At 49.2% G+C, this 23,686-nt stretch overlaps 1 protein-coding gene across 2 annotated transcripts in view; it reads right to left on the bottom strand.

The window, feature by feature from the left end:
* Positions 1-218: 218 nt before the first annotated feature.
* Positions 219-23,686, bottom strand: part of LOC138821431 (disco-interacting protein 2 homolog A) — a 95,740-nt gene continuing 72,272 nt past the window's right edge. The window contains exons 22-39 of one of the 2 annotated variants that reach the window (XM_070013638.1): positions 21,886-22,000; positions 19,474-19,675; positions 18,313-18,422; positions 18,124-18,204; positions 16,671-16,794; positions 15,189-15,310; positions 14,957-15,068; positions 13,987-14,096; positions 13,401-13,531; positions 12,797-12,965; positions 12,374-12,544; positions 11,722-11,751; positions 10,670-10,731; positions 9,815-9,872; positions 7,277-7,351; positions 5,252-5,426; positions 3,146-3,269; positions 219-2,063 (exon numbers count right to left, since the gene is read on the bottom strand). In XM_070013638.1, coding sequence (XP_069869739.1) covers positions 1,811-2,063; positions 3,146-3,269; positions 5,252-5,426; positions 7,277-7,351; positions 9,815-9,872; positions 10,670-10,731; positions 11,722-11,751; positions 12,374-12,544; positions 12,797-12,965; positions 13,401-13,531; positions 13,987-14,096; positions 14,957-15,068; positions 15,189-15,310; positions 16,671-16,794; positions 18,124-18,204; positions 18,313-18,422; positions 19,474-19,675; positions 21,886-22,000 — 2,224 coding nt within the window. In that variant the 3' untranslated portion in view covers positions 219-1,810. The remainder of the gene's footprint in view (positions 2,064-3,145; positions 3,270-5,251; positions 5,427-7,276; positions 7,352-9,814; positions 9,873-10,669; positions 10,732-11,721; positions 11,752-12,373; positions 12,545-12,796; positions 12,966-13,400; positions 13,532-13,986; positions 14,097-14,956; positions 15,069-15,188; positions 15,311-16,670; positions 16,795-18,123; positions 18,205-18,312; positions 18,423-19,473; positions 19,676-21,885; positions 22,001-23,686) is intronic. The other variant, XM_070013640.1, reaches the window with a different exon arrangement.

The following is a 23,686-nucleotide window of genomic DNA, read 5'->3' as shown; positions in this document are numbered from 1 at the left end:
AAAGGATAAATCTCTGAGGTTTATGTTAATACTAAACACTAGTGTTACTCAGAGGAAGGGTTATAGGTTTAAATTTGTCTTCCTTACACTTTAATGTGCATTCTAAATTTTGTGCAATAAACCTAACTGCTTTATAGATTCTGAAAGAAATATGTAATAAAATGCATTCTACTTGAGGTCATTTTAAAAGGCTTTTTACACATCTCAAGATGCAGAACTACAAACAATTAATAGCTTTTATTAACATAACAATATTAAAAAAAACTAGTGTGATATACAGAATTCCCAGAGAGTGGTCGTAAAACATCTGAATACAATTCTTAAGTCTTAACTCAGCAGATACCTTGTCTTAGGCCATTGGCCTCTTACTACAAAAAGCTCCCAGTTTTCATTTGCTATAAAACTACAACATTGAGATTGGGTTAGGTAGTTTTGTTCCCTTCTCAATCATTCAATTGTAAAGAACATCTATTAGTCCACTGCTGAAACTTTTGGATGCCAAATAATAAGTTACACAGATTCTGTACATAATTTCAACAGGATTATTCGACTTCCAGAATGCTGCACACACTAAACCACAGTTCAACACCATGGGCAAACAGGGCTACTATGCACAGGGCTACCTGAGGCAGACGACAGACAGAAAGAAAGGAGTTGGCCCAGGTGGCCGGGCTGAGAAGAACTGGCAACAGGTTGTTAGGCACTGGTCCAGGCCAATTCTCAAAAACAACTGGCTATTTCTGGGAAGCATGCATGATTCCTACACTTCCTCACCTTCTATCTCCCCGAAACCCAACACCTTCATAACATATTCTTTAATTAGCTATATAAAAATAATCTCTTCGAGTCATGCTAGACTTCAAATCCTTAGATGTAGCTAAAGGATTTTATATTCTTTTCTTTGATTTAGGTTCAGTATAATATTATATTACTCAGATTACCTATGTTTGAATAAAGTAACTGAGAATGATTTGGCCCTATTTTATAGGCACACAACTCAAAGTGCAAAGACCAACAAGACCTGGAACCCTCAGTGCAAGCCGCTTGGGCAGGGGCACGGACTGCACATGGGCCTCAGGCCTCAGATGGCGACTTACGCTGTCAGATCTGCTCACCTGAAATAAAAGCAGTAATTCAGTACATCCGTGAGAGGAATTAATATTGTGACATTATGAAAATTAGCCGCTTAACTAAATAGCATGGCGCTATCAAGAGGAGAGTGATTTTACACTCAATGCTGGTTTTTCCTTCTGCAACCGTCTCTAACTGGACAGTCCAAAGTGGCACTTATGAGCATTAGTGACCACATGTGCAAACAACTGAGATGAGGAGGAACCCCAATGTGAGGGGGCCCCCATCCCACCACCCCTGCGGGCTGTACATCAGAAGTGAGGCAGCAGTGTGCTGTGACCTCCAAGATGTCTCCAGCATGGATTCTACACGTGAACCTGTCCTTTCAAGTAGGACAGGTATTATATCTTTAGCCTAAAAACGTGCAAGCCTGCAGTACAGCAGAGAATGGCTACGGAAGCAGTGACTCAACAACGCCACACCAGACCTTTTCTTTCCTTCTTAGTCACCCCATTTTTTTCCTGGCTTCCATGGATTGTTTTAAATGTACTTGGAAGATCCAAAATACTTCTTTAAGGGAATACTTTCTAAAATGAGAGTTGGGTACTGTTGCGATCGGTAAAGCACAGGAAATGCCAAACTGCTGAGGAGACTTGGACCCCTTCCCCAGGTTGGGGATGGCACGGCAGCTGCTCCCGGAAGTCCCCGCTGGCTCCAATGCCAAGGTCTGTCAGCGCATTCACATGTTGTAGGCCACATAGATGGGGTCCAGCTGGTCAGCCAGGAAGCCGTCCCGCAGGTGCATGCGCTGCTTCTCGCCTCGGGAGTTGATGGGGATGACACCAGGGTCTACAATGACCACCACACCTACCACTAGGTAGTGCTCCTCCAGCACCACGTTGGTCACCAACGCCACCAGGTCCAGGGCCTCCTGCTCCAGCCCCTCCAGCTCCACCACCACCACAAGCAGGTTGGTCCAGGTGAACACAGCACTGGAGGGACAGATGGTCAGATAGCTGAACAATCTTGGGGCCAGCAGAGGTTTGGGAGAGGGAGTCACAGGAAGAGGGAGATGCTGGCTTACATTCACCCGTACCACATTGCTGTTTCATCCCCTTACAAGATTATCTATTCTAAGTCAAGTTCTAATAAAAATCAAGACCATTACTTGACGCTGAAAGCCGAACCTGTCCCAACGTAAGCTCCCTACAAAGTAAAGAAAATGTGAGTCATGGCTGGGAAGGTGGCTCAGTGGTAGAGCACTTGCCTTGCATGCATGAGGCCCTGGGTTTGATTCCTCATCACCACATAAGCAGAAAAAGCTGGAAGTGGCACCATGGCTCAAATGGTAGAGCGCTAGCCTTGAGTTGAAGAGCTGAGGGACAGCGCCCAGGCCCAGAGTTCAGGCCCCAGGACCGGCACACACACACACAAAAAAAAGTAAAAGAAAAAAGAAAATGTGAGTCACCAACCTTTTTTTTGGGGGGGGGGTCCGGTCGTGGGGCCTGAACTCTGGGCCTGGGCGCTGTCCCTCAGCTCTTCAGCTCAAGGCTAGCGCTCTACCACTTGAGCCATAACACCACTTCCAGCTTTTTTCTTTTTGCTTATGTGGTGCTGAGGAATCGAACCCAGAGCCTCATGCATGCAAGGCAAGCGCTCTACCACTGAGCCACCTTCCCAGCCCTCACCAACCATTTTAAATCAAGACCACTATGTTTAAAGTAGAAACACTTCAGGATATAAATGGTGGAAATCTTCCATTTTTGCCTGTATATGTAGGCCTGTCTCTTGGTTTAAGATCAATCAGGAAAAGAAAAGGACAATCAAAATGCCAGTGAAAGAAAGCAATGAGGTGTCTGCCTCTGGTTCTGTTTGGGAAAACATGTTCAAAAGAACCCATAAATCCAAGTCCTTTCAGAAGGGTTGGTGGCCACCAATACTTTCTGAAATGGCAACCCAGCTCTACCTGGACCCACCAAGAGTGAGCATCTGTCCTATGGCCCAATGGGCCTGGCTTCAACCTCACGCGCAGCATTCATGCCCGAGGGCCCAGTGCGTAGTGTGGGACTCTTACCATTCTGCGATGCTCCTATGTGCTCGGATCACAGAAGTCTCGATGTCAATGGGGTGGTACCGCATCCCTCTCAGCTCCAGTGTTTCATCCAGAGACCCAACAACATACAGGGCATCGTGTCGCTCTGTGAACAGCACACGGGTGCCCATGCTCAGAGCACAACATACAGTGCATCGTGTCGCTCTGTGAACAGCACACGGGTGCCCATGCTCAGAGCATAACATACAGTGCATCATGGTGCTCTGTGAACAGCACACACGTGTGCCCATGCTCAGAGTACAACGTACAGTGCATCATGGTGCTCTGTGAACAGCACACGGGTGCCCATGCTCAGAGTACAACATACAGTGCATCATGGTGCTCTGTGAACAGCACACACGTGTGCCCATGCTCAGAGCACAACATACAGTGCATCATGGTGCTCTGTGAACAGCACACATGTGCCCATGCTCAGAGCACAACATACAGTGCATCATGGTGCTCTGTGAACAGCACACATGTGCCCATGCTCAGAGCACAACATACAGTGCATCATGGTGCTCTGTGAACAGCACACGGGTGCCCATGCTCAGAGCACAACATACAGTGCATCATGGTGCTCTGTGAACAGCACACATGTGCCCATGCTCAGAGCACAACATACAGTGCATCGTGTGGCTCTGTGAACAGCACACGTGTGCCCATGCTCAGAGCATAACATACAGTGCATCATGGTGCTCTGTGAACAGCACACGTGTGCCCATGCTCAGAGCACAACATACAGTGCATCATGGTGCTCTGTGAACAGCACACGGGTGCCCATGCTCAGAGCACAACATACAGTGCATCATGGTGCTCTGTGAACAGCACACACGTGTGCCCATGCTCAGAGTACAAGATACAGTGCATCATGGTGCTCTGTGAACAGCACACACGGGTGCCCATGCTCAGAGTACAACATACAGTGCATCATGGTGCTCTGTGAACAGCACACACGTGTACCCATGCTCAGAGCATAACATACAGTGCATCATGGTGCTCTGTGAACAGCACACATGTGTGCCCATGCTCAGAGTACAACATACAGTGCATCATGGTGCTCTGTGAACAGCACACACGTGTGCCCATGCTCAGAGTACAACATACAGTGCATCATGGTGCTCTGTGAACAGCACACGGGTGCCCATGCTCAGAGCATAACATACAGTGCATCATGGTGCTCTGTGAACAGCACACACGTGTGCCCATGCTCAGAGTACAACATACAGTGCATCATGGTGCTCTGTGAACAGCACACATGTGTGCCCATGCTCAGAGCATAACATACAGTGCATCGAGTGGCTCTGTGAACAGCACACATGTGTGCCCATGCTCAGAGCACAACATACAGTGCATCGTGTGGCTCTGTGAACAGCACACGTGTGCCCATGCTCAGAGTACAACATACAGTGCATCGTGTGGCTCTGTGAACAGCGCATGCATGCCCATGCTCAGAGTACAACATACAGTGCATCGAGTGGCTCTGTGAACAGCGCATGCATGCCCATGCTCAGAGCAGGTGCAGAGTGAGTCTGCACACCCTGCTGTGTGTGCCCCAGCAGGGGCCCTCTGCCAGCATCATTTGGAATGCACACCTCTGCAAAGAGGGCTATGGAAGCAGAGGGAGCTCAGTCTCACCTCTCCTGTGGGGAACAACCTCAGCAAAGTGACAGCAATATGAATATGCATTTTAAAACAACCTTTACCTATGGAAACAGGGTAGCAACTACAGGTTGCCAGAAGCTGACTTGAACTGGCTGCCGCACCCAGACTGTGTCAGAGTGGGAGACCCCACCCAAGTCTGGGGCACACCCACCCATGCAGCACCCCTGTGCTGGCCAGAAGGCAACGCAGCCTTATCACCAACCGCAACCACTGGCCACCCTCAGCACACCTTCAGCAGAGGTCAGGGCCTCAGACAGTAAGGGAGAGAAAAGTACTGTTCAGAATGAGAGCATGCCATTTGCCAGACACTGAGCCACACCCATTACAGCAAGGAAGGGCTGGGGCAAGTAACTGTCCCCCTGGCTCGGGATGCCGGTGTGTGCCCTGGTGTCCAAGACAGACCCTTTGCTTTCACACCCTCACCTCCACTGGCATCAGTAAGCTCGGTCCTGCGAAGGAAGCCAAGGTAGCCTGTCCTTGCCCAGATGGTCTGGGTGTCTCCAAAGCTCAGCCGGGCACTGAAGTGGTCAGCATGAAGGGACTCCTCTCCATAGACCGTGTGGTACCCAGTAGCATTGTGTGGGCTGCTAACCCAGATCTGTGGAGTCCAGAGGACAAGAATGTGGACAGGCCGCACACCCCAGGTACAAATTCTACCCCAGGACAGCCACGGGCTGAGGAGAATCTCAGAAAAACACTGAACGAAGTGGGAGGTGCCATCGTCTTCCAGATCTCTTGATGAACAAACTCACAATTACAGGGACAAAGAGCAAACATAATTTCTCTCCCTCAGATGAAGGATGGCTTCCTTTGCCCTGCAGCAATACCACTAGTTCACTGTCCTCCATACTTGTCCTGCAGTGACACAGCCAGGTCACCGTCCCCTGTACTTGTCCTGCAGTGACACGGCCAGGTCACCGTCCCCTGTACTTGTCCTGCAGTGACACGGCCAGGTCACCGTCCCCTGTACTTGTCCTGCAGTGACACGGCCAGGTCACCGTCCCCTGTACTTGTCCTGCAGTGACACAGCCAGGTCACCATCCTCTGTACTTGTCCTGCAAGTGACACAGCCAGGTCACTGTCCTCCATACTTGTCCTGCAAGTGACACAGCCAGGTCACTGTCCTCCATACTTGTCCTGCAGTGACACGGCCAGGTCACCATCCTCTGTACTTGTGCTGCAGTGACAAGGCAGGTCACTGTCTCTGTACTTGTCCTGCAGTGACACCACTAAGTCACTGTCCTTGGAGCATGTGTACAGAAGTACTTCACATGCTGTATCTCACCATGCTTACAGTACAAGAGGGCTAGGTTGGTCTAATGTTCACAGCAGGGGCAGGTTAAAGGAGTGGGGGTCACTCAGAGTAGACTGAAATAGAGCAATGGCCTGACAAGACAAAGGGTGCACCACGTCCACACCAGCCCATGCACACGTAGTCACGTACACCCATGTGGACGGCTCACATGTGTTTGTGTGCATCCATGCACAGACCAAAGGCTAGAGGCATGCACAGATAGTCCAGGGTCACAGGGCTCCTAATCACAGGGCCCATGCAGAACCCAGATAGCTCCTCAACACTGAGACCACCACCCAGAAGTATCCAGAAGAGGCAGCTGCCATGAGGGAGGGGCTCCCTGTCCCTCTTCTAGACTGGAGTTCTGCTAGCCAGGAACTGGGGTGCAAGGGGGTGCGTTTCATGCCATTCACACTCAGGACTAGGGCTGAGGGCAATTTCTCACACAACACTGGTACCGTGAGGGGAACCACAGCTTCACACGCTAACCTGTCTGGTGGAGTAAGCCCAGGGGGTCTGTCAGTCACAGAACACCCCAGGCACCACTCACTGCAAGTTCCCAGGCTGGCCTCACGGCAGAAACCAAAGAGTGTCCGTGCCCAGCTGAGGGAAGGACAACAATTTGAGCGTACATTCCTCAAGTGTGGGGACTAGGGCAGGCCTCCCACTTCTGACCGATTAGCCTGGTCGTTCAGGATGTGGTCTATGCGAACACTGAGTAAGGTGAAGGGCTGTCCATGTACTGCCTGCAAGTGAGGCTGCCCACCGCCAGCCTGTGAGGACTCTGCCTGTCCAGGTCTGCAGGCCACTACAGTAAGGACTCTGCACAGCCAGGGCCCGAGTCTCTGATGTAAGGTCCGGTGTGGCTCTGAGCCTTGTGCCCCTACCTGGTCTTACTGGGACACTGATGGGCTCTGCCAGGCCCCTGCTCTTCTGCTGCTCCTGGTTCCTTGACCTCCCAAACCGAGTCTCCCTCTGCTGGCAGGGTACCCATATGGAGAGGTAGCTTGACCTATGACACGCTGAAACCCACATAGGTCTAGGAGCACACAGCTTTTGGAATCCCACACACATGTGACCACAGGGCTTACAACGCTTCAGTCTGGGGCAGTAAAGAAGAAGAGCAAAGCCAGGGAGCCTTAGCTAGCACTCACCTCGCCCAGGTGTGAGTCTCCAAGGGGCCCTTTGGTCTCAGTGTGTGCAATGATGACCTTTACCCCGGGAAGGATCTGGAAGAAGAGAGCTGTTAAAGGTCCTCATTGGAAAAAATAAATAATACAAGACTCCTGGTGCAGTGGTGCTGGGAACAAAGCTTCCCTTGGAAACCAGTCCAAGGACTGACATGCTCACAGCAGGCTGCAAAGTTAAAAAGCCACTCCAAACCTAACTTCAATTTTTTTTAAAAAAAGAGAGATTAACAGATGATAGAAATAAGTTGTAGCCAGATGCCAGTGGCCTATAACTCCTAGCTACTCAACAGGCTGAGATTTGAGGATCACGGTTCAAAGCCAACCCAGACAGAACAGTCTCTTTATCTCTAATGAACTACTCAGAAAAATCCGAAAGTGGCACTATGGTTCAAATGGTAGAGCACTAGCCTTGAACACAGAGAGGCTCCGAGACAGAGTCCAGGCCCTGAGTTCAAGCCCCAGGACCATTAAAAAAAAAAAAAGGAAGAAGTTGTGAATCTGAACAAAATAGCCCTAGTTCTTGCAAACGCGGCCTGTCTTTCTTTGCTGGGAGGGGAGGGAGTATTCTGGTTTAACCTGCTGACCCTGGGCGTCTACTAAGGCAGAGGACCCTCTGCCACCACCAGCAGGCAGCCAGTCTTGTGGGAGGGTCAAGTCTGTCAACTGGGTTGAGCCTCCTCCTTCCCCAGGGCCCTGCCTATTCAGAAGGCCTGCACTGTGACTATATACTGACTAATGCAGCCTGGGTGGAGGCTGTGTCACTATGCATGCTCCCACGTCCAGACCCAGTGACTCTTGGGCTCAAGATAGATCACCTGCTGCACAATCTTGGCTATGTACTGCATCTCAGTCTCACAAATATGAAACAGGGCAATGACAGTGTGGACCTCTTGCAGATGGAACAGGGGCCAGGGATCACGAGAAGGGATGTGCCTGTGGTGGGCCCCAGGCCCTTCTTTGCTCTGTCCTGTCCTGCTAGCACTGTCCCATCTCCCAGAATGCAACTGGAACTCCTACCCTCTCCCCTTGTGGCTCATCTTAACCCTAAAGTCAAATCTCACTTTATCAGCCTCACAGTAGAGGGAGGGAAAAGAAACAACAAAGGGGTAAAACCATTACAGTACAGCCACACATAGCAACATGGGAGCAGGTACTGAGGGGACTCAGAATTGTCACACAGAGAAACATGCGAAGTTGACACAAAGGACTGCAACATCGTGCATGAACTCCAGCTCAGAAGGGGCTGAGGGTCTCAGCTCTTCACACAAATGGACCACTACTCGCTGGACCACATCTGATCTGGCTCTCAGATGGTCTGTTTCTCAAAGAGACTGCAAGATGGGGACAGGGAACGTGAGCTTGGTGAGACTCTGCCCCTTCCTATGCTCATCTGTCCCTCAGCTCTAGCACAGTCTACTGGCCTCCCAGTAGCTCCCACCTGGGCCCTGCCACAGTACCCAGGAGGATCTGCGTGCTTGGGTCCCCAGCCACACTAGGACATGCTGCCTACCCCTCCATAACCTGTCAATCTCAATCTTCTTAGCCATCCCTTTGGACCTTTTCTGGTTCCAAGGATGCCTGGTCCCCTGAACCTATATCTGCTGATCCCTTTGAACAGCTCTGGGTTTTTTGTTATGTGCCTGTCCTCTTGGGCTTGAATTCAGGGTCTGGGCACCATCCCTGATACATATGTATATATATATATATATATATACACATATATGTGTGTGTGTGTATACATATATATGTGCTATGTGTGTGTGTGTATATATACGTATATATTGCTTGAGGTTAACATTCTACCACTTGAGCCATAGCTCCACCTCCGGCTTTTGGCGATTAGAGATAAGAGTCTCACACACTTTCTTGCCTGGGCTGGCTTCCTGAGTAGCTAGGATTACAGGTGTGAGTCACCAGCGCCAGGCTCAGCAGCTCAGTTTTAACCTGAGCACCCTTAAGCTGTTTCATAGCTCCGCCCACTCTTCCCCATTCCAGAATCAATCCCTGCAGTGAGCCATGAAGGAGCCTCTTCTTTGCTGCCACCTTGACCTAGGGCATAAGCTCCCCGTCCTCGGTCCCGGGACAGCCACCGCTGTGACTGGAAGCTGAAGGGAGGGCTTACCGTTACTCCTCAAGCTGTCTCCTCCACTATGGCCTGCAGGTGTCTCCCTTAGGACCCCAGCTATGGGGGAGCTGGGCACCTGTGACCGCTCTGTGTGGATGCAGGCCAGCCAGGGGCCGGTCTCCCTGCAGTCTCCCACCCCCTGGCGCAGAAGCAGCTCCTCTGCTCCCACCCTCGAACTCTCCCTCTATTGAGATCCATGTGTTCCCAACTTAGACTGGTTTCACTCTCGGTGCCTGCAGTGAGGAGGAAAGTGCAGCCTCCCAGCCATGCCAGAGGCCAGCCAACATGTACACCAGAAGCGCATGGCCACAACTGCCCACCAGGGGGTGCTGGCGATGGGACTGGCAAGCTGGAAGCATAGGAATCCTGCGTGCTACCTTTCCAGACTCCATCAACGGCAGACTGTGCGGAGAACCCCGTTCCACCAAACGAACCCTGGAATTGCAGGGGAAGATTTCAAAATAGAATTCACTTACACAGACAGTAATTCCCATTAAAAAAAAAAAACAAGCAACTCATAAGGTGATGAGAGGCTCTAGGGTAATCTGTTGCCATAAAGCGTCTTAGGCAACAGTCTGGGGTGCTGGGTTACCGATGGCCCTGAGGCCTTGAAGCACTGGTCCCAGGGCTACTTCCCGTCCACCCTATGCTCATGGCAGGGGCTGTGCTGTGGGCCTGCCCAGGGGACCCAGCCAGTAAACCGTACCAACTGTTTGCAGTACAGCTACGTGTGAGGATCAAACATAGCTTTCAAGCTTTCCATCAAGGAAGGACCCTGAACATACACATGGAAGGCCAGCAACACATACCAGGACCCAGAACATGTTTCTGATGTGAAAACTAAAGCAGATGCTAAACAACAAAGTTCAGGTAAGAAAGTTTTTGTCATTAGCTGGTTCTCCTGTCCCAAGAAAGGCAACTATCTAATGTATGGTCGCTCCTATTAGCTGCAGCACTGTGTGGATTAAATACAAAGAGAGTTTGAGGCAGTTCTGGGAACATGGGAGGCAGAGGCAGAAGTCCGTCTCTCCCACAGCCTGAGTAAGCCCACAGTGCTGACCCTGGTCTCAGTACACACGGCCCCAATTCAGCCAGACATCTACTGACACCTGGGCCTCTGGAGCCCAACACGGCCAGCTGTTCACTAGAGCATTGGGCCTTGAGATACATTCAGGGCACACACAGCCTGTGTCACTTTGCTCCAAAGAGGCAGGCAAGGAGAGGGGCATTACCTGTCGTGGCGTAGGGCCCGCATGTCCACGTAGACAGTTGTGGGGTCTGGGCCAGCTGTGCCCTGCAAGAATATCAGAAGAACTTCCTTCAGGACCCTCACGGCCTCAGCTCTGGGCAGGGGTGGCGTGAGGGCTGCCAACACGGGCAGCTCTGCTCCTTGCAGCCAGACTATCCCAGAGCGCAGGGTCCTGGACATCCACCCATATATCTACATGGCTTGACAATTAGGAGTGACACATGCAATAATACTGAATGGAAACGTCAGGTCACATGATTTTCATGTCTGCTCTACCAATTTCCTATCCCACTGGTCTACTGATATGAGGGGAAGCCTCACGGCAGCCGGGGACATTTCCACCGGCACTGACCAGGGACCTAGCACAGGGGAGGGGCCACTCATGAGACGGACTCTCATCTTGACTTCCAGGTCTTGCATTTGACATTGGTCCTGATTAAAGGACAGCATGAGTCATTTTGCTGATAAGGAATATTGACTAAGTGATCGTCTTCATCAGAATCACCTCCTGAAGAGCTCAGATATCCCACCTACATCTACCCTGGAATAATTAATCCTCTGAACTGAGAATGTATAGGCAAAGTTTTACTTGTTATTGGTCCTGGAGTTTGAACTCAGGAGCTGGGCACTGTCTCTAATGCTTCCCACCCCCCCACCCCGCCCCCCACTGCCTCGAGGCTAGTGCTCTACCACTTGAGCAACAATTCTACTTCTGGCTCTTTAGTGGGTTAACTGGAGATAAGAACCTCACATACTTTGCTGCTTGGGCAGGCTTTGAACCATAATCCTCAGATCTCAGTCTCCTGAGGAGCTAGGAATATAGCTATGATCCACTGGTATTCAGCTAGTTTTACTTTAAAATATGGTTACAAAGGAGCTTTTGTAATATGTCAAGCGGTATCTATGGTGACAAATAAGCTAACAAAGGAAATAGGTACTAGTCTTGAATCCACATAAAGGTCACATGAACTCATGGGGAGGCAGGGGGATAGAACAGAGGCACCAACAAGGTGGAAGGTGAGGTCAAGATCATACCTGCTCAGCCAGCTTTCCCAGCCTGTTGGGCTGACAGAGGCCAAGGCGGCCAGCAGAGGGAGACAGGGAGGAGACAGCACAGGAAACAAACAGAAGGCCACAGGCCACATGAGAAACAAGTGAGAGAAAGCAAAACACATCACAGTATCTTGAAGAGCAAACACAGGTATTCCATGAGGAGCTCTGGCATCATGCTTGGCACCCAGATTGCAACACACACAGGTTAGATGCCTTCCCATATATCCAGCATGGAGCAAAGGAGCAGGTTCAGGTCTTAACTCAGAGCCACCAATCAGCACAGGAAGGAACACCAAGACGAGACCCAGTCAAGTTCCTCACTCCCAAGGCCTGGGGCTCCAAGTGGAGAGCAGGCCGAGTCAGAGCAGGCTCTGACACACGCAGCCTCTACATGGAGGCCTTCCCTGCCAAATGACCGCTCTGAAGACAGGCATGTGCTCAACAGGTACTTCAGGGGCCCAGAAAAGGACCCCATTCTGCTCTGGAGAAGAGATGTCGCTGCCTCTGAGCTATGCCTTTTCATTTGTTCAAGACCCAGGTAGGCAGAAAACTTCATACTAATGCCAGCCTGGGAACCTGTGTCTCTGACTGCACCTGCCACAGGTCCTGGTGATCCCGGGCATGGCCACCTTACCTGGAGACAGATGGCCACATTGACCCTGCACCCGAAGGTGGTGCTCACAGCACGAGCCGGCAAGCCCAGGTCCTTGAAGAGCTTGGAAAAGGACTGTGTCAGCGCAATTCTGGGCCGCTCCTCAGCCACCACCATGCAGGTGCGCACACACGACAGGTTCACCCCCTTCATCTATGAAGGAACAGGGAGCTGGTCTACAACGAGCAGTCCGGGGCTCCGGGACCTTCTGGAAGGTCCCTAAAACATGTGGTGTTTGCCCTAGGTCTGAGCGTACAAGGCAAAGAAATATAACCCTGTTTGTTCCCTCAGCCTGTCTTGATCTAAGAATTTATACTTGGTGTCCCATCTACCCACTACGCCCTTCCCACATTTTCCTCTCCACTGAATGTGCAGCTGAAGGAGCCCCACGGTGCAGGTACTTACCCGGAGGGCACCAGTCTGTGTGCCCAGGCCCTTGGTGCACATCTCCATCACTGAATAGGAGCAGAAGGTGACGCGGGCCTTGTACTGGCTGACGGCTGACAGCCACAGGGACACATTGCTCTCCAACTCCAATGGGGGCACCAGCACCGACTGGTGTCCTGAGTAGACACTGTTGGGAGGTGGAGGAGAAGTTAGGAAAGAGCCAGCCACACTCTTTCCTTCCTCAAGGACACTGCTTCTCCAGCCAGGACGGCACAGGCTTGCTCAACGTCCAGGAGCCGTACTGTGGTATTTAGTCTGGGAGTGACATACAAGGAACCTGGCTTTACACAGAAAACACTTCAGAAGCATCCATGGATACTCCGTGCTGAGGGCTCCTTCTTCCAAAGAAGGCCCTCGCTTCACAGCTCTCGACAAATTCTCAATAACTAATAATGGATAGCATCTGTAGCTCATGAAAACTATTTTTATTCTTTTATTCCACCGTAGGCCCACACTCCTATCTACCTCATCCTCAAATAAACCCACTTGCGTGTCTCTTCAGCTTCCTGGATGTTCAATTGCTACAGGACACAGGCCTGTGTGTGGTGGGCTCTGCTCTCACCTGCAAAGACACCACAGTGCGAAGCCCAGGCCACAGTAGGGGTCCAGGCAGATGGCAATCTGTCTCGAGGGGTACAGTTCACACTGCAGCTTTATGGAGCGGCACAAGGCACTTGTGGCTGCGTGAGACATCTGAGGGAGTGGAAGAAAGACCTGCTCAGCGGTGCAAGAAGAGGGGTCAGCACAGAATCTGCTCTGAGTCAACATGGCAGGAGGCGGGGGGGGGGGGGGGGACGGGACTCTACACTACAGCAGCACAGCTTCTTCATCCCCACAGAACCTGAGTAATGCTCTGAAAGCCGTACACTAGGACTCTGAGCAAGAGTCCAGGACAGCAGAGGTCTTTAATTACCCTCCTAGTGCCTAGGAAAATAAGACTCATCAAAGCTGTCTTTTCCTAGGGGCTAGTCATACATTAGAACAGCTAGACATTACCATAAAACATCAATTTTAACACAAATTTTAAAAAACAATACTGTTGCTCTGTGCTCTGCATCACAAGGATCTGCTGAAAGCTACATCAGCATCACTCTGTCCATTCCCTTAGTGGTCGAGGCTAGAGCAAACAAGGGCTCAGCAAGGCCTACCTTCACCCCTGCCAAGATCCCAGTAGTCGACACGCTGAAGTCCAGGTAGGCAAGCACGTCTGGGGAGGGCGGTCTGAAAATGCTAGCTACTTTCTTTTTTGGTATGTCATCTGTTAAACAGAAGACGTGAGTCACATTTCTGTTCCTGCCCATACTCTGCACAGGTAAAGGCTTCAGCCTCCACAGGCAAGAGTGGGGGGGGGGGTGCTGGTTTGTGCTTGGGAAGTTGCACTGTGGCAGGAGCTCTCCTGTGTGTGCACGTGGGAAGGCTTCTCCCTCCAGGGAGTGTGGCCGTGCAGGTTCTTCAGGACTCTCTGAGTCTGTGGAGACTGGGAGACTGGGGGAGTGGGGAAAAGTGGGAAAGAAAGAAAGAAAGAAAGAAAGAAAGAAAGAAAGAAAGAAAGAAAGAAAGAAAGAAAGAAAGAAAGAAAGAAAGAAAGGAAGGAAAGAAAGAGAGAGAAAGAGAAAGAGAAAGAAAGAAAGAAAGAAAGAAAGAAAGAAAGAAAGAAAGAAAGAAAGAAAGAAAGAAAAGAAAGAAAGAAAGAAAGAAAGAAAGAAAGAAAGAAAGAAAGGAAGGAAAGAAAGAGAGAGAAAGAGAAAGAGAAAGAAAGAAAGAAAGAAAGAAAGAAAGAAAGAAAGAAAGAAAGAAAGAAAGGATGGAAGGAAGAGAAAGAGGGAAAGAAGACCAGAGAGAGAAAGAAAAAGAAAAGGAAGAAGGAAGGAGGAAGGGAGGGAAGGAGGGAGGGAGGGAAGGAGGGAGGGAAGGAGGGAGGGAGGAAGGAAGAAAAGAAGAAAGGAAGGAAGGAAGGAAGGAAGGAAGAAAGGAAAGAAGGAAGGAAGGAAGGAAGGAAGGAAGGAAGGAAGGAAGGAAGGAAGGAAGGAAGGAAGGAAGGAAGGAAGGAAAACAAGTCCTACAGCAGAGGAAGAGAAGGAGTTTGTCCTGGTGAGTCCAGCTGTTGGAGACACTTACCCGTGTCTAGGATGGTTGGCCAGGTCCTGATATCCACAGCGGTGGCTGCTTCCTTGGACTTGAGCAGCCTTGTGATGGCCTGGGTGCTGAGGACGCAAACAGACTTGCTGACCTGTGCCACACAGAAGTGAGGGAGGGTCTAGGTAAGCGGTGAGCTTTGCCCTTCACCTGCGTGCCACCTTGCAGCGGTGGTGATACACGAGGAGGGGTCTATGGATCCGAGTAAGCGCACCTCCACAATCATCTTCACTGTTGGCAGAGTGGTGCCGAGGTTCTGGGGGTGTGGAGGCCTCACAGTAACAGGCACGCAGCCACAGTATAGGCAGCCGTAGAATGCAGCAATGAGGTCTACCCCTGGAAAGAGAGGACAGGTAGTGAGCCCAGGGACTACAGCATGGGTATCCGAGTCCAGGCCTGGTAAAGATGACCGAGAATACTTGTCCACAGAGACAAGGGAGAATCAAGCCAAGATTTCCTTGTGAGATTCCTTGTGAGACAGCCATGACTGATTCTAAACTGACCTGTATTTATGAAACCTGACCTGTGTGGACAGTGTGGCAGAGAAGAGGGTATCTTCCACTCCCTCGATGGCCAAGTGGCAGAGGGACTAGGGTGTAAGCAAGAAGACTGAGGTTGCATACGGTTTTGGGTTTGTTTGTTTTAACCAGTCCTAAGGCTGGAACTCAGGGCCTGGGCACTGTCCCTGAGCTTCTTTTGACCAAGGCTAGCACTCTACCACTTGAGCCACAGCACTACTTCCAGCTTTTTCTGTGTATGTGGTACTGAGGAATTGAACCCATGGCCTCATGCATGCTAGGCCAGCACTGTTCCACTGAGCCACATTCCCAGACCCGAGGCTACAGAGAAGTCCCAAATACTCACCTAGGCAGCACTAGGCACATCCCTGAGCACTGGGAGGGTGCACAGGTCTTCACACAAGACCCTGGAGGAAAACTGCTGAGACAAGCTGTCTATGACAGAGGTTTCCAGCTGTACCTCCAGACCTCCATGGTCTCAGAGATCCCCGGGGACAGTGTGCTGTAGGCTTTAGGCTTCCTGCTCCCTCACCCATACCAGGCCCAGGGTTTAAATTCCCCAAGAAGCTTGGAGGAAAGTCATGCCATGCTTAAAACCCATTTTCCAGAGTTAGTCTGACTTATTTGGGTGGGAATAGACAGAACTACATCCAAGCAGGAGGAAGGGAGGGCAGCAGTCATTCCAAGAAGGGAGCAAGTGACCACATGCCAAAACTCCAGCTTATACTTGAAAGCCACAAAGGTGGCTGCACACACCCACATGGGTAATGCTGAATGTCAATATTGGATACAGCAAGTGCATGACCTTGGGATGTTCCAGTCTTGTCATTTCTGCCCTAAACAGGAGGCTTGGGGTGTGAAGAAACAGGCTCTGTAGAAGAAGCTGGAAAAACAGCATGTACCAAGAGCCAGCTGTCCCTAAGAGGCAGTCCTGTTAGTCTGATATTCTGGCTCTGCTCACTGAGGAGTCCAACTAACCATGGCAGCCCCAGATTCCCCAGGACTAGATCCTGCTCTGGATAATCATAATGGAGCACCTGGGGAGATGAGCACACCTCAGCCCAGGAGAAGGAAGATGGGATAGACAGAAGTCCCTCAGAGGACCAGCTACGGGGTCCTGGCTGGCCACAGGGGCTCCTGCTGACACCTAAGATGGAGGGCCCCAGGTGTACACTCACCTGGGGGGTAGACCAAAGCCACATGATCCCCTGCGTCCAATCTCCCCTTCTCCATTAGAGCAGCTGCCACCCTTTCAGCCCTCCTGTGCAGCTGGACACAGGTGGCAGTGCTGGTGACTGTGCCCTGGGAAGGCAATCGACTCTGTCAGTGTGCAGACACAGGGAGGTAGAGAGTGTCGATCTGAAGACTGAGCCTCTGCACACCTGGCTCTTGTGACAGGCACCGCATGTCGACAGCCCTGGGTAATGCTGGTGTCAGCTAACTGCATGAAGCAGAGGGACAGGCACCCCACTCACTGGACAGAATCGGGACTGCCAATATAGAACACCTTTAGCTGTTCTAACCAATTACTTCTACTTCAAATACATCACAAGTAATAATATAATAAGTATCTAAGTTCTCTTTAACTATTCATATCATCTTTCTCTTTCTCTTTTTATTTGAAGATGGCGATAATTTAAATTATCACCATAGTACAAGATTCTGTCTCAAAAAAGCAAAACAGAAAAACTGACCCTGAGTGAGTACACGGCATTTTCTTACAGCTGGTTATCATGCTATGGCTCACAGGGACTCATGTATCCCTGCTCATACTGGGAGAAGAGGATTATAGCCTCTCCCTTTGTGGTTGGTCTTCTGAACACTTGTGATTTAGGGGAAGAGTTAAATGTCTAAGTTGGGGAGTGTTTCAAAATAAGAAATATGACACTCCTAGTATACAGTGTAAAGCACACTACAAGGTATTCAAAATATAAATTTTCCAAATACACAGGCAGCAGGCTCAGAGAATAAGTAGGATTTGTCATTTCAAATCTAAAAACCAATATAAAGTCTACATTTCAAATAATGCTATAAAATCTAAATACCTAAGTTTTACCACACAAACATTTCCTTTAAGCTTACAAATCTAGAACTCTCTGTGTGTGTGTGTGTGTGTGTGTGTGTGTGTGTGTGTGTGTGTGTAATTTTTATTTATTTTTTGTCGGTCGTGGGGCTTGATCTCTGGGCCTGGGCACTGTCCCTGAGCTCTTCAGCTCAAATTGAGTGCTCTACCACTTGAGCCACAGCACCAATTGCCATTTTTTTTTTCTGGTGGTTAACTGGAGATAAGAGTCTCACGGACTTTCCTGCCTGGACTGGTTTTGAACTACAATCCTCAGATCTCAGCCTCCTGAGCAGCTAGGATGACAGGCGTGAGCCAGCGGTGCCCAGCAAACTATTTATATTTATACTATCTTTAATTAAAAATGGAGATGATGAGAATTTTCCTGCTACATACAAAATCAACAGAAGGACTATTGTGTGGCTTGCACAAAAAGACAGGGCCACACAAGGAAAGCAGAAGACAGAGAAAATATCTTGATGAGGAGCTGTGCTATTCTTTGAACACGAGGGTAGTAAGGATCCTGGAGTAACCGACTGAAGAGGGACTAGGCACAGCCTTGCTCGCACCTTGGCACTCAGCAACAGGAACAGTGGATGGTCAGGGGTGGTGTGAGCCCGCCACTGCAGCACATCGACCAGGAACGGGGACTGCAAGAGGAGGGCTGACTTAGCACAGGGCGGAGGTGGAGCTGCAGACCCACTACCCGGGGAGTCAAACGCTACGCTCCCTCCCCTCTCCCAGAAGCCACACATTACCTTCCGAGCCTGGTCACTGTCCTCTAGGTGGGCCAGCTCTCTTCCAGAGGCCTGTGCAATTCTCTTTCCAGCAACCAAGTTCCCAACAATCATCGAGGCTGGTCCAACCTCTAGAAATGGATTCTGAGTGAGAAGATGTCAACTTCCAATCTAAATTTATCATGTGACTTAAAACGTGCTTGCATTAGACATTGAACTCTTTTCATAAAATTATTCAGAAAACCAACCACATGTTTATGCTGAGTGACAAAGAAACTCTCTTTTCTAATATAAATGTCATGTGGAGAAATGTGGGACCTCAACCCTTGGGACCAAACCCCAAACCCTTGGGACCTCAACCAAATTCTTCACATATTTTTAGTTTATTGTATGCATAAATCAGAAAATTAAATATTGATGAAATTTATTTTATTTAGTAATAAAATAATGTGTCCAGCAGGACACCAGTGGCTGATGCCTGTAATCCCAGCTATTCAGGAGGTTGAGAACTGAGGATTGAGGTTTGAAGCCAGCTTGAATGCAAAAGTCTGCAATACTCTTATCTCTAATAAACTACCAAAAAGCTGAACATAGAGCTATGGCTCAAGTGGTAGAGCACTAGCATTGAGCAAAAACATCTCAGGGATAGTGGCCAGGCCCTGAGTTCAAACACCAGGACCACCACGCACACGCGCGCATGCGCACGCACACACACACAAACACACACACACTAATAATAGCAATAATAATAATAACAAGGGTTATGTGACTAATAATTAACAAAAGAAAAATAGGCTTGTGCTAAAAATTGATGTAACCAAAGCAATGACACACTATACATACAGTTAAAGCTGTTTTTAAAACTAGTTTTCAAATGGGTAATATCAGGGTGGGAAACAGACCACTGAGAAACTTCCAAGGTGCCATCAAACCTGTGGCCGGTCACAGGGCTGACACTCACTGCACAGTGGTCCCAGCAGGGCCCCTTCCTTCCCATAGCCCAAGCCTGCTCATGGGTGTGCATTCGACCCTCCAGGAGCCATCTCCCAGCTGCCCACAGCTAAATACTACCTCAGATTTACCAATACAATTGTCCCTAACGGGTACCACTCGAGGTTCTAACCATGGTGTGACTACTGCCAATTTTAAGACTAGAGAGTCATACTGTTAGGTACAACTAACCTGGCTGTTTCTGACGTGGTTTGGGGAGGTTGGTGACACAGGTGTGAGGGCACATCAGCACATTACATGGGTGCAGTGTCCCTTCCAGAAAGCGCTGTTTGGTTTCAGAAATGTGAATCCCTCCAAGAGGAGCCTTGGGCAAGGTGTTGGCAGGAACCAAGGCCAGGCAGTACACCCCTACCTGATGGATGCTGTCGATGGCCTAGAAGGCAAGGACCCTGATGAGCACATGCTACCAGCCCAGGGTCTGGAGAAGCTGGAAGCAGACACCACGTGGGACAGAGAGGTCCAGGAGCAGAGAATCTATGGGATGTGTGGATAAGTGAGAGGGAGTAGAAAGTGTGAATATTTCTGACACTCAACCAAGAAAGGGGAGTCGCACGTATACACACTATGTTAACTACAAACAAAAAGACATGCACACACACACACACACACAGAGTATGCACACACAGGCAAGGAGAGACACACACAGTGCATGCACATACAGATGGTGTTACTCAGAACAGGGAGACCCATGCACACATACACAAGCTTTCACACATAGAGAGAGACAAGAGGAGACCACTTGCTACGTACATAGGCAATGGGCACTCACATAAGGAGTCACCCAAGAATAGAGGGACACACACAAGTCTGTAACTGCAGTGCATCTGTCGGGAAAGGGTGAGCCAGCAAGAACAGAAATGTCTGAACAGTCTTGCTTTTGGATCTAAATCTGGGACCATGCTTAGGATGGAATGTCAAATTTTTAAAAGCAGTCCCTCATAACTGAAAGTAAAATGAAGCTGGCGAATGGATCGAATCAGAACTGGCTGGTGACACAGCTCCAAAGGTGCTGTCTAACAGGACTTCAACAGCATTTCTACTCTTCCCTCTCAGATGGGCCCAGGGACAGAGACCAAGACAGTAACATCAAGAATATCCAGTGCATCAAGCCAGTAACACCGAGTAGCCTCTGACATTGGACCCCTTGTTGCACAGGACAGGTGTCCTGTGCCTCTGAGCTTCCTGCTTCTTCTACAACCTTGGAGACACCAGGAGATGTCAAGGGGTTTCCACTGCCCTCTGAAAGATAAAACCCACAGCTAAAACACACAAAAACAGAGCCAAATGTTTTAGTCCATTAATTCGTGATGAAACAAACCAAAGTGACTCAAGAGTCATTCCTAAATGATTTGTTACTCTCACTTAAGTTTCCTGTACAACCAGCCTCAGGTACTCAGCTAGCTGCTGCAGCTGATGAAGAAGAGGGGACAACTGGATCAAAGGCTAACTAGGCACTGGTAGTTCACACCTATAATCCTAGCTATTCAGAAGGCTAAGATCTAGGGTCACTGCTTGAAGCCAGCCTAGACAGAAAAGTTTGTGACACTCATCACCAATTAATCACCAAACAGGGCAAGAAGTGGAGCTGTGGCTCAAGTGATACAGTACTACCCTTGAGCAAAAGAGCTCAGAGATAGTGCCCAGACTCTGAGTTCAAGCCCTAGGGCTGGCACCAAAAAAAAAAAAAATCTCATACAGCACAGACAACATATCACAGCACAGGATATGGGAGTGCCAAGCCAAGGTGGACCAGAGTTCCACAAGTCACCTTCCGGGGGGAGTTTCACCAGGAGAACGGCCATAACTTTAATGACACCTCCAGATACAGCCACCAGTTGACAGTAATCACAGGGGACAGAGGACACATTCAGTGACACACAACTGTGAAGTCATAACAAGTCAGGCCAGAGAATGCTACCAGAAAACTTGTTTTCTCCTGAAGTGAAGGGCAAGGAAAATGATGAACCTTTTCTAAAAATGCCTTAAAGATTTGGTCTTATCAGCTGTAATTTGTGATCTTGTTTCGATTCTGAGTCTAAGAAACTAGATAACCATTAGATGACTGAGAAGTTTAAACACTGATTAGATGTTTAATTGTATCAAGTATTACTGGGCCAGCACAGATGGCTCATACTTAGTGCTCCTTTGGGGGACTGAGATCCAGAGGACTGCAGTTCAAGGCCAACAGGGCAGAAAAGTCCATCAAACTCCATCTCCAAAAGAATCAGCAAAAAGCAAGGCAGGAAGAATGGCATAAATGGTAGAGCACCAGCCAAGCAAGCCAGCCAAGTGAGTATGAGGTCCTGAGTTAAAACCCCTATATCCATACACACACAAAATTTACTGCTAATTTTTAAGGTATGTTGATGGTGTTTCTGGTGGTACAGATGCAACAGGAAGCAGGATTATAGGAACCCAGGAGCTAAGACACTATTCTCTTTATACCTGACATATTTGAAATGCTCCATAAAACCTATTAAGAGTTGGGGAATCACACGGTGAAGGAAAGGCTCTATGGCACAGCCCTGTCGCTACTCAATACCCTCCAGAGGCTGTGAGATGTGCCTGGCTGGGAGCACCCACCTGGAGCACTCGGCTCATCCACTGGAAGCTGTCCTCCTCGGAGGCCTCTGGCCGCTGCTCAGCCACCAAGACAACCCGGTCATCACGCAGCACAGTCACAGAGAACACAGCAATCCTAGGGGAGCGGCAGAACACAGAAACTCTTCCTCAGAAAATGTAGGCTACACCAGTGCCTCAAGTTCAGTCAAGGGACTGCTTGCTTCAAGTTCATAAAGTGACTCAGATTCTAGTCTCCTTGAATAGAGCTGAAATAAGTTTTCATTCACAAAATAAGAGAAGTTCAGTGCTATGCATGGCTTTTTGTTTTCAATCCTGGGGTTCAAATTCAAGGCCTTAGGCTTCGAGGCAGGTGTTCTACCACTGGGTCACACCTTTAGTCCCCTTTCCCACTGGTTTTTGAGATACAATCTTGCTTCTTGCTCATGTACCTTGGTATTTCTATTTGTCACTATTTGATATTCGTATTTCCCACAATAGCTGGGATGACAGGGACATGCCACTATGCTCAACTTCTGCTGAGATGGAATCTTGTGGACTTTTCTACCCAGGCTAGGGTAGAATCCTGATCCATTATCTCAGCCTTTGATACAGCTAGTGTTAAATTCAGAGTCAGGTACTCTTATCTTGAGACTACCAGACAAGTGGCTTAATCTACGAACATTTCTGCCTTGTCATTTCTTCTTAGCCAGCTGCACTCACATGGTCGGCACCAGATCAAAAATTGATATCTCTGAGCTGGATACCCATGGCTCACGCCTGTAATCCTAGCTGCTCAGGAGGCTGAGATCGGAGGATTTCAGTTTGAAGCCAGCCCAGGCAGGAAAATCTGAGAGACTCTTATCTCCAATTAACTAACAAAAAACCAGAAACATTTGGGAGGGCAGGGGCAGGGACACAAAAATGGAGAGACAAAGGTGGAACACATGCAGCAGTGGGACTCACTGTATACTATGTTGAAAATGAACTATGCAACTTGCGGGTGGGATGCAAGGGGAAAAAGAAATGTACTCTTTACCTGACTTTTGTAACTGCAATCCCTCTGTACATCACCTTTATAATAACAATAAAAACTAAAAATATAAAAAGAGCTAAAAACAAAGCAAAAAGCCAGAAGCAGAACTGTGCCTCAAAGTGGTAGAGCGCTAGCCTTGAGCATAAAAGCTCAGGAACAGTGCCAGGCCCTGAGTTCAACACACACACACACACACACACACACACACACACACACACACACACACACACACACACACACACACACACACACACACACACACACACACACACACACACCTCTGATCAGGAACAGTGCACACACACACACACACACACACACACACACCTGATCAGGAACAGTGCCAGGCCCTGAGTGTACACACACACACACACACACACACACACACACACACAGTGCCAGGCCCTGAGTTCACACACACACACACACACCTCTGATCAGGAACAGTGCCAGGCCCTGAGTGTACACACACACACACACACACACACACAGTGCCAGGCCCTGAGTTCACACACACACACACACACACACACACACACACACACACACACACAAATTTAATAACTCCATAAACAAATTAGGGCTTTGAACAGGTATCTCAATCTAGCTTCCTCCCTACCTCCAACTGTAACTCCTTTCACACATTATCTATTAAGTTACTTTCCTACCAACCCAGTTCAGTCAACTCTACTATTCTTTAGATCCACAACCAAAACCCTAACCTGTAATCAAGGCGCAAGTCTCTAGTTTTGATGAATGCTTCCCTCTGCAGATTCTTTCCCTCCCATA

This window comes from Dipodomys merriami, unplaced genomic scaffold (assembly GCF_024711535.1).
Source record: "Dipodomys merriami isolate MVZ:Mamm:240054 unplaced genomic scaffold, mDipMer1.0.p SCAF_918, whole genome shotgun sequence".
Lineage (NCBI taxonomy): Eukaryota > Metazoa > Chordata > Mammalia > Rodentia > Heteromyidae > Dipodomys > Dipodomys merriami.
The sequence above is the reverse complement of the archived record's forward strand: the minus strand, read 5'-3'. Positions and strand labels throughout refer to the sequence as shown.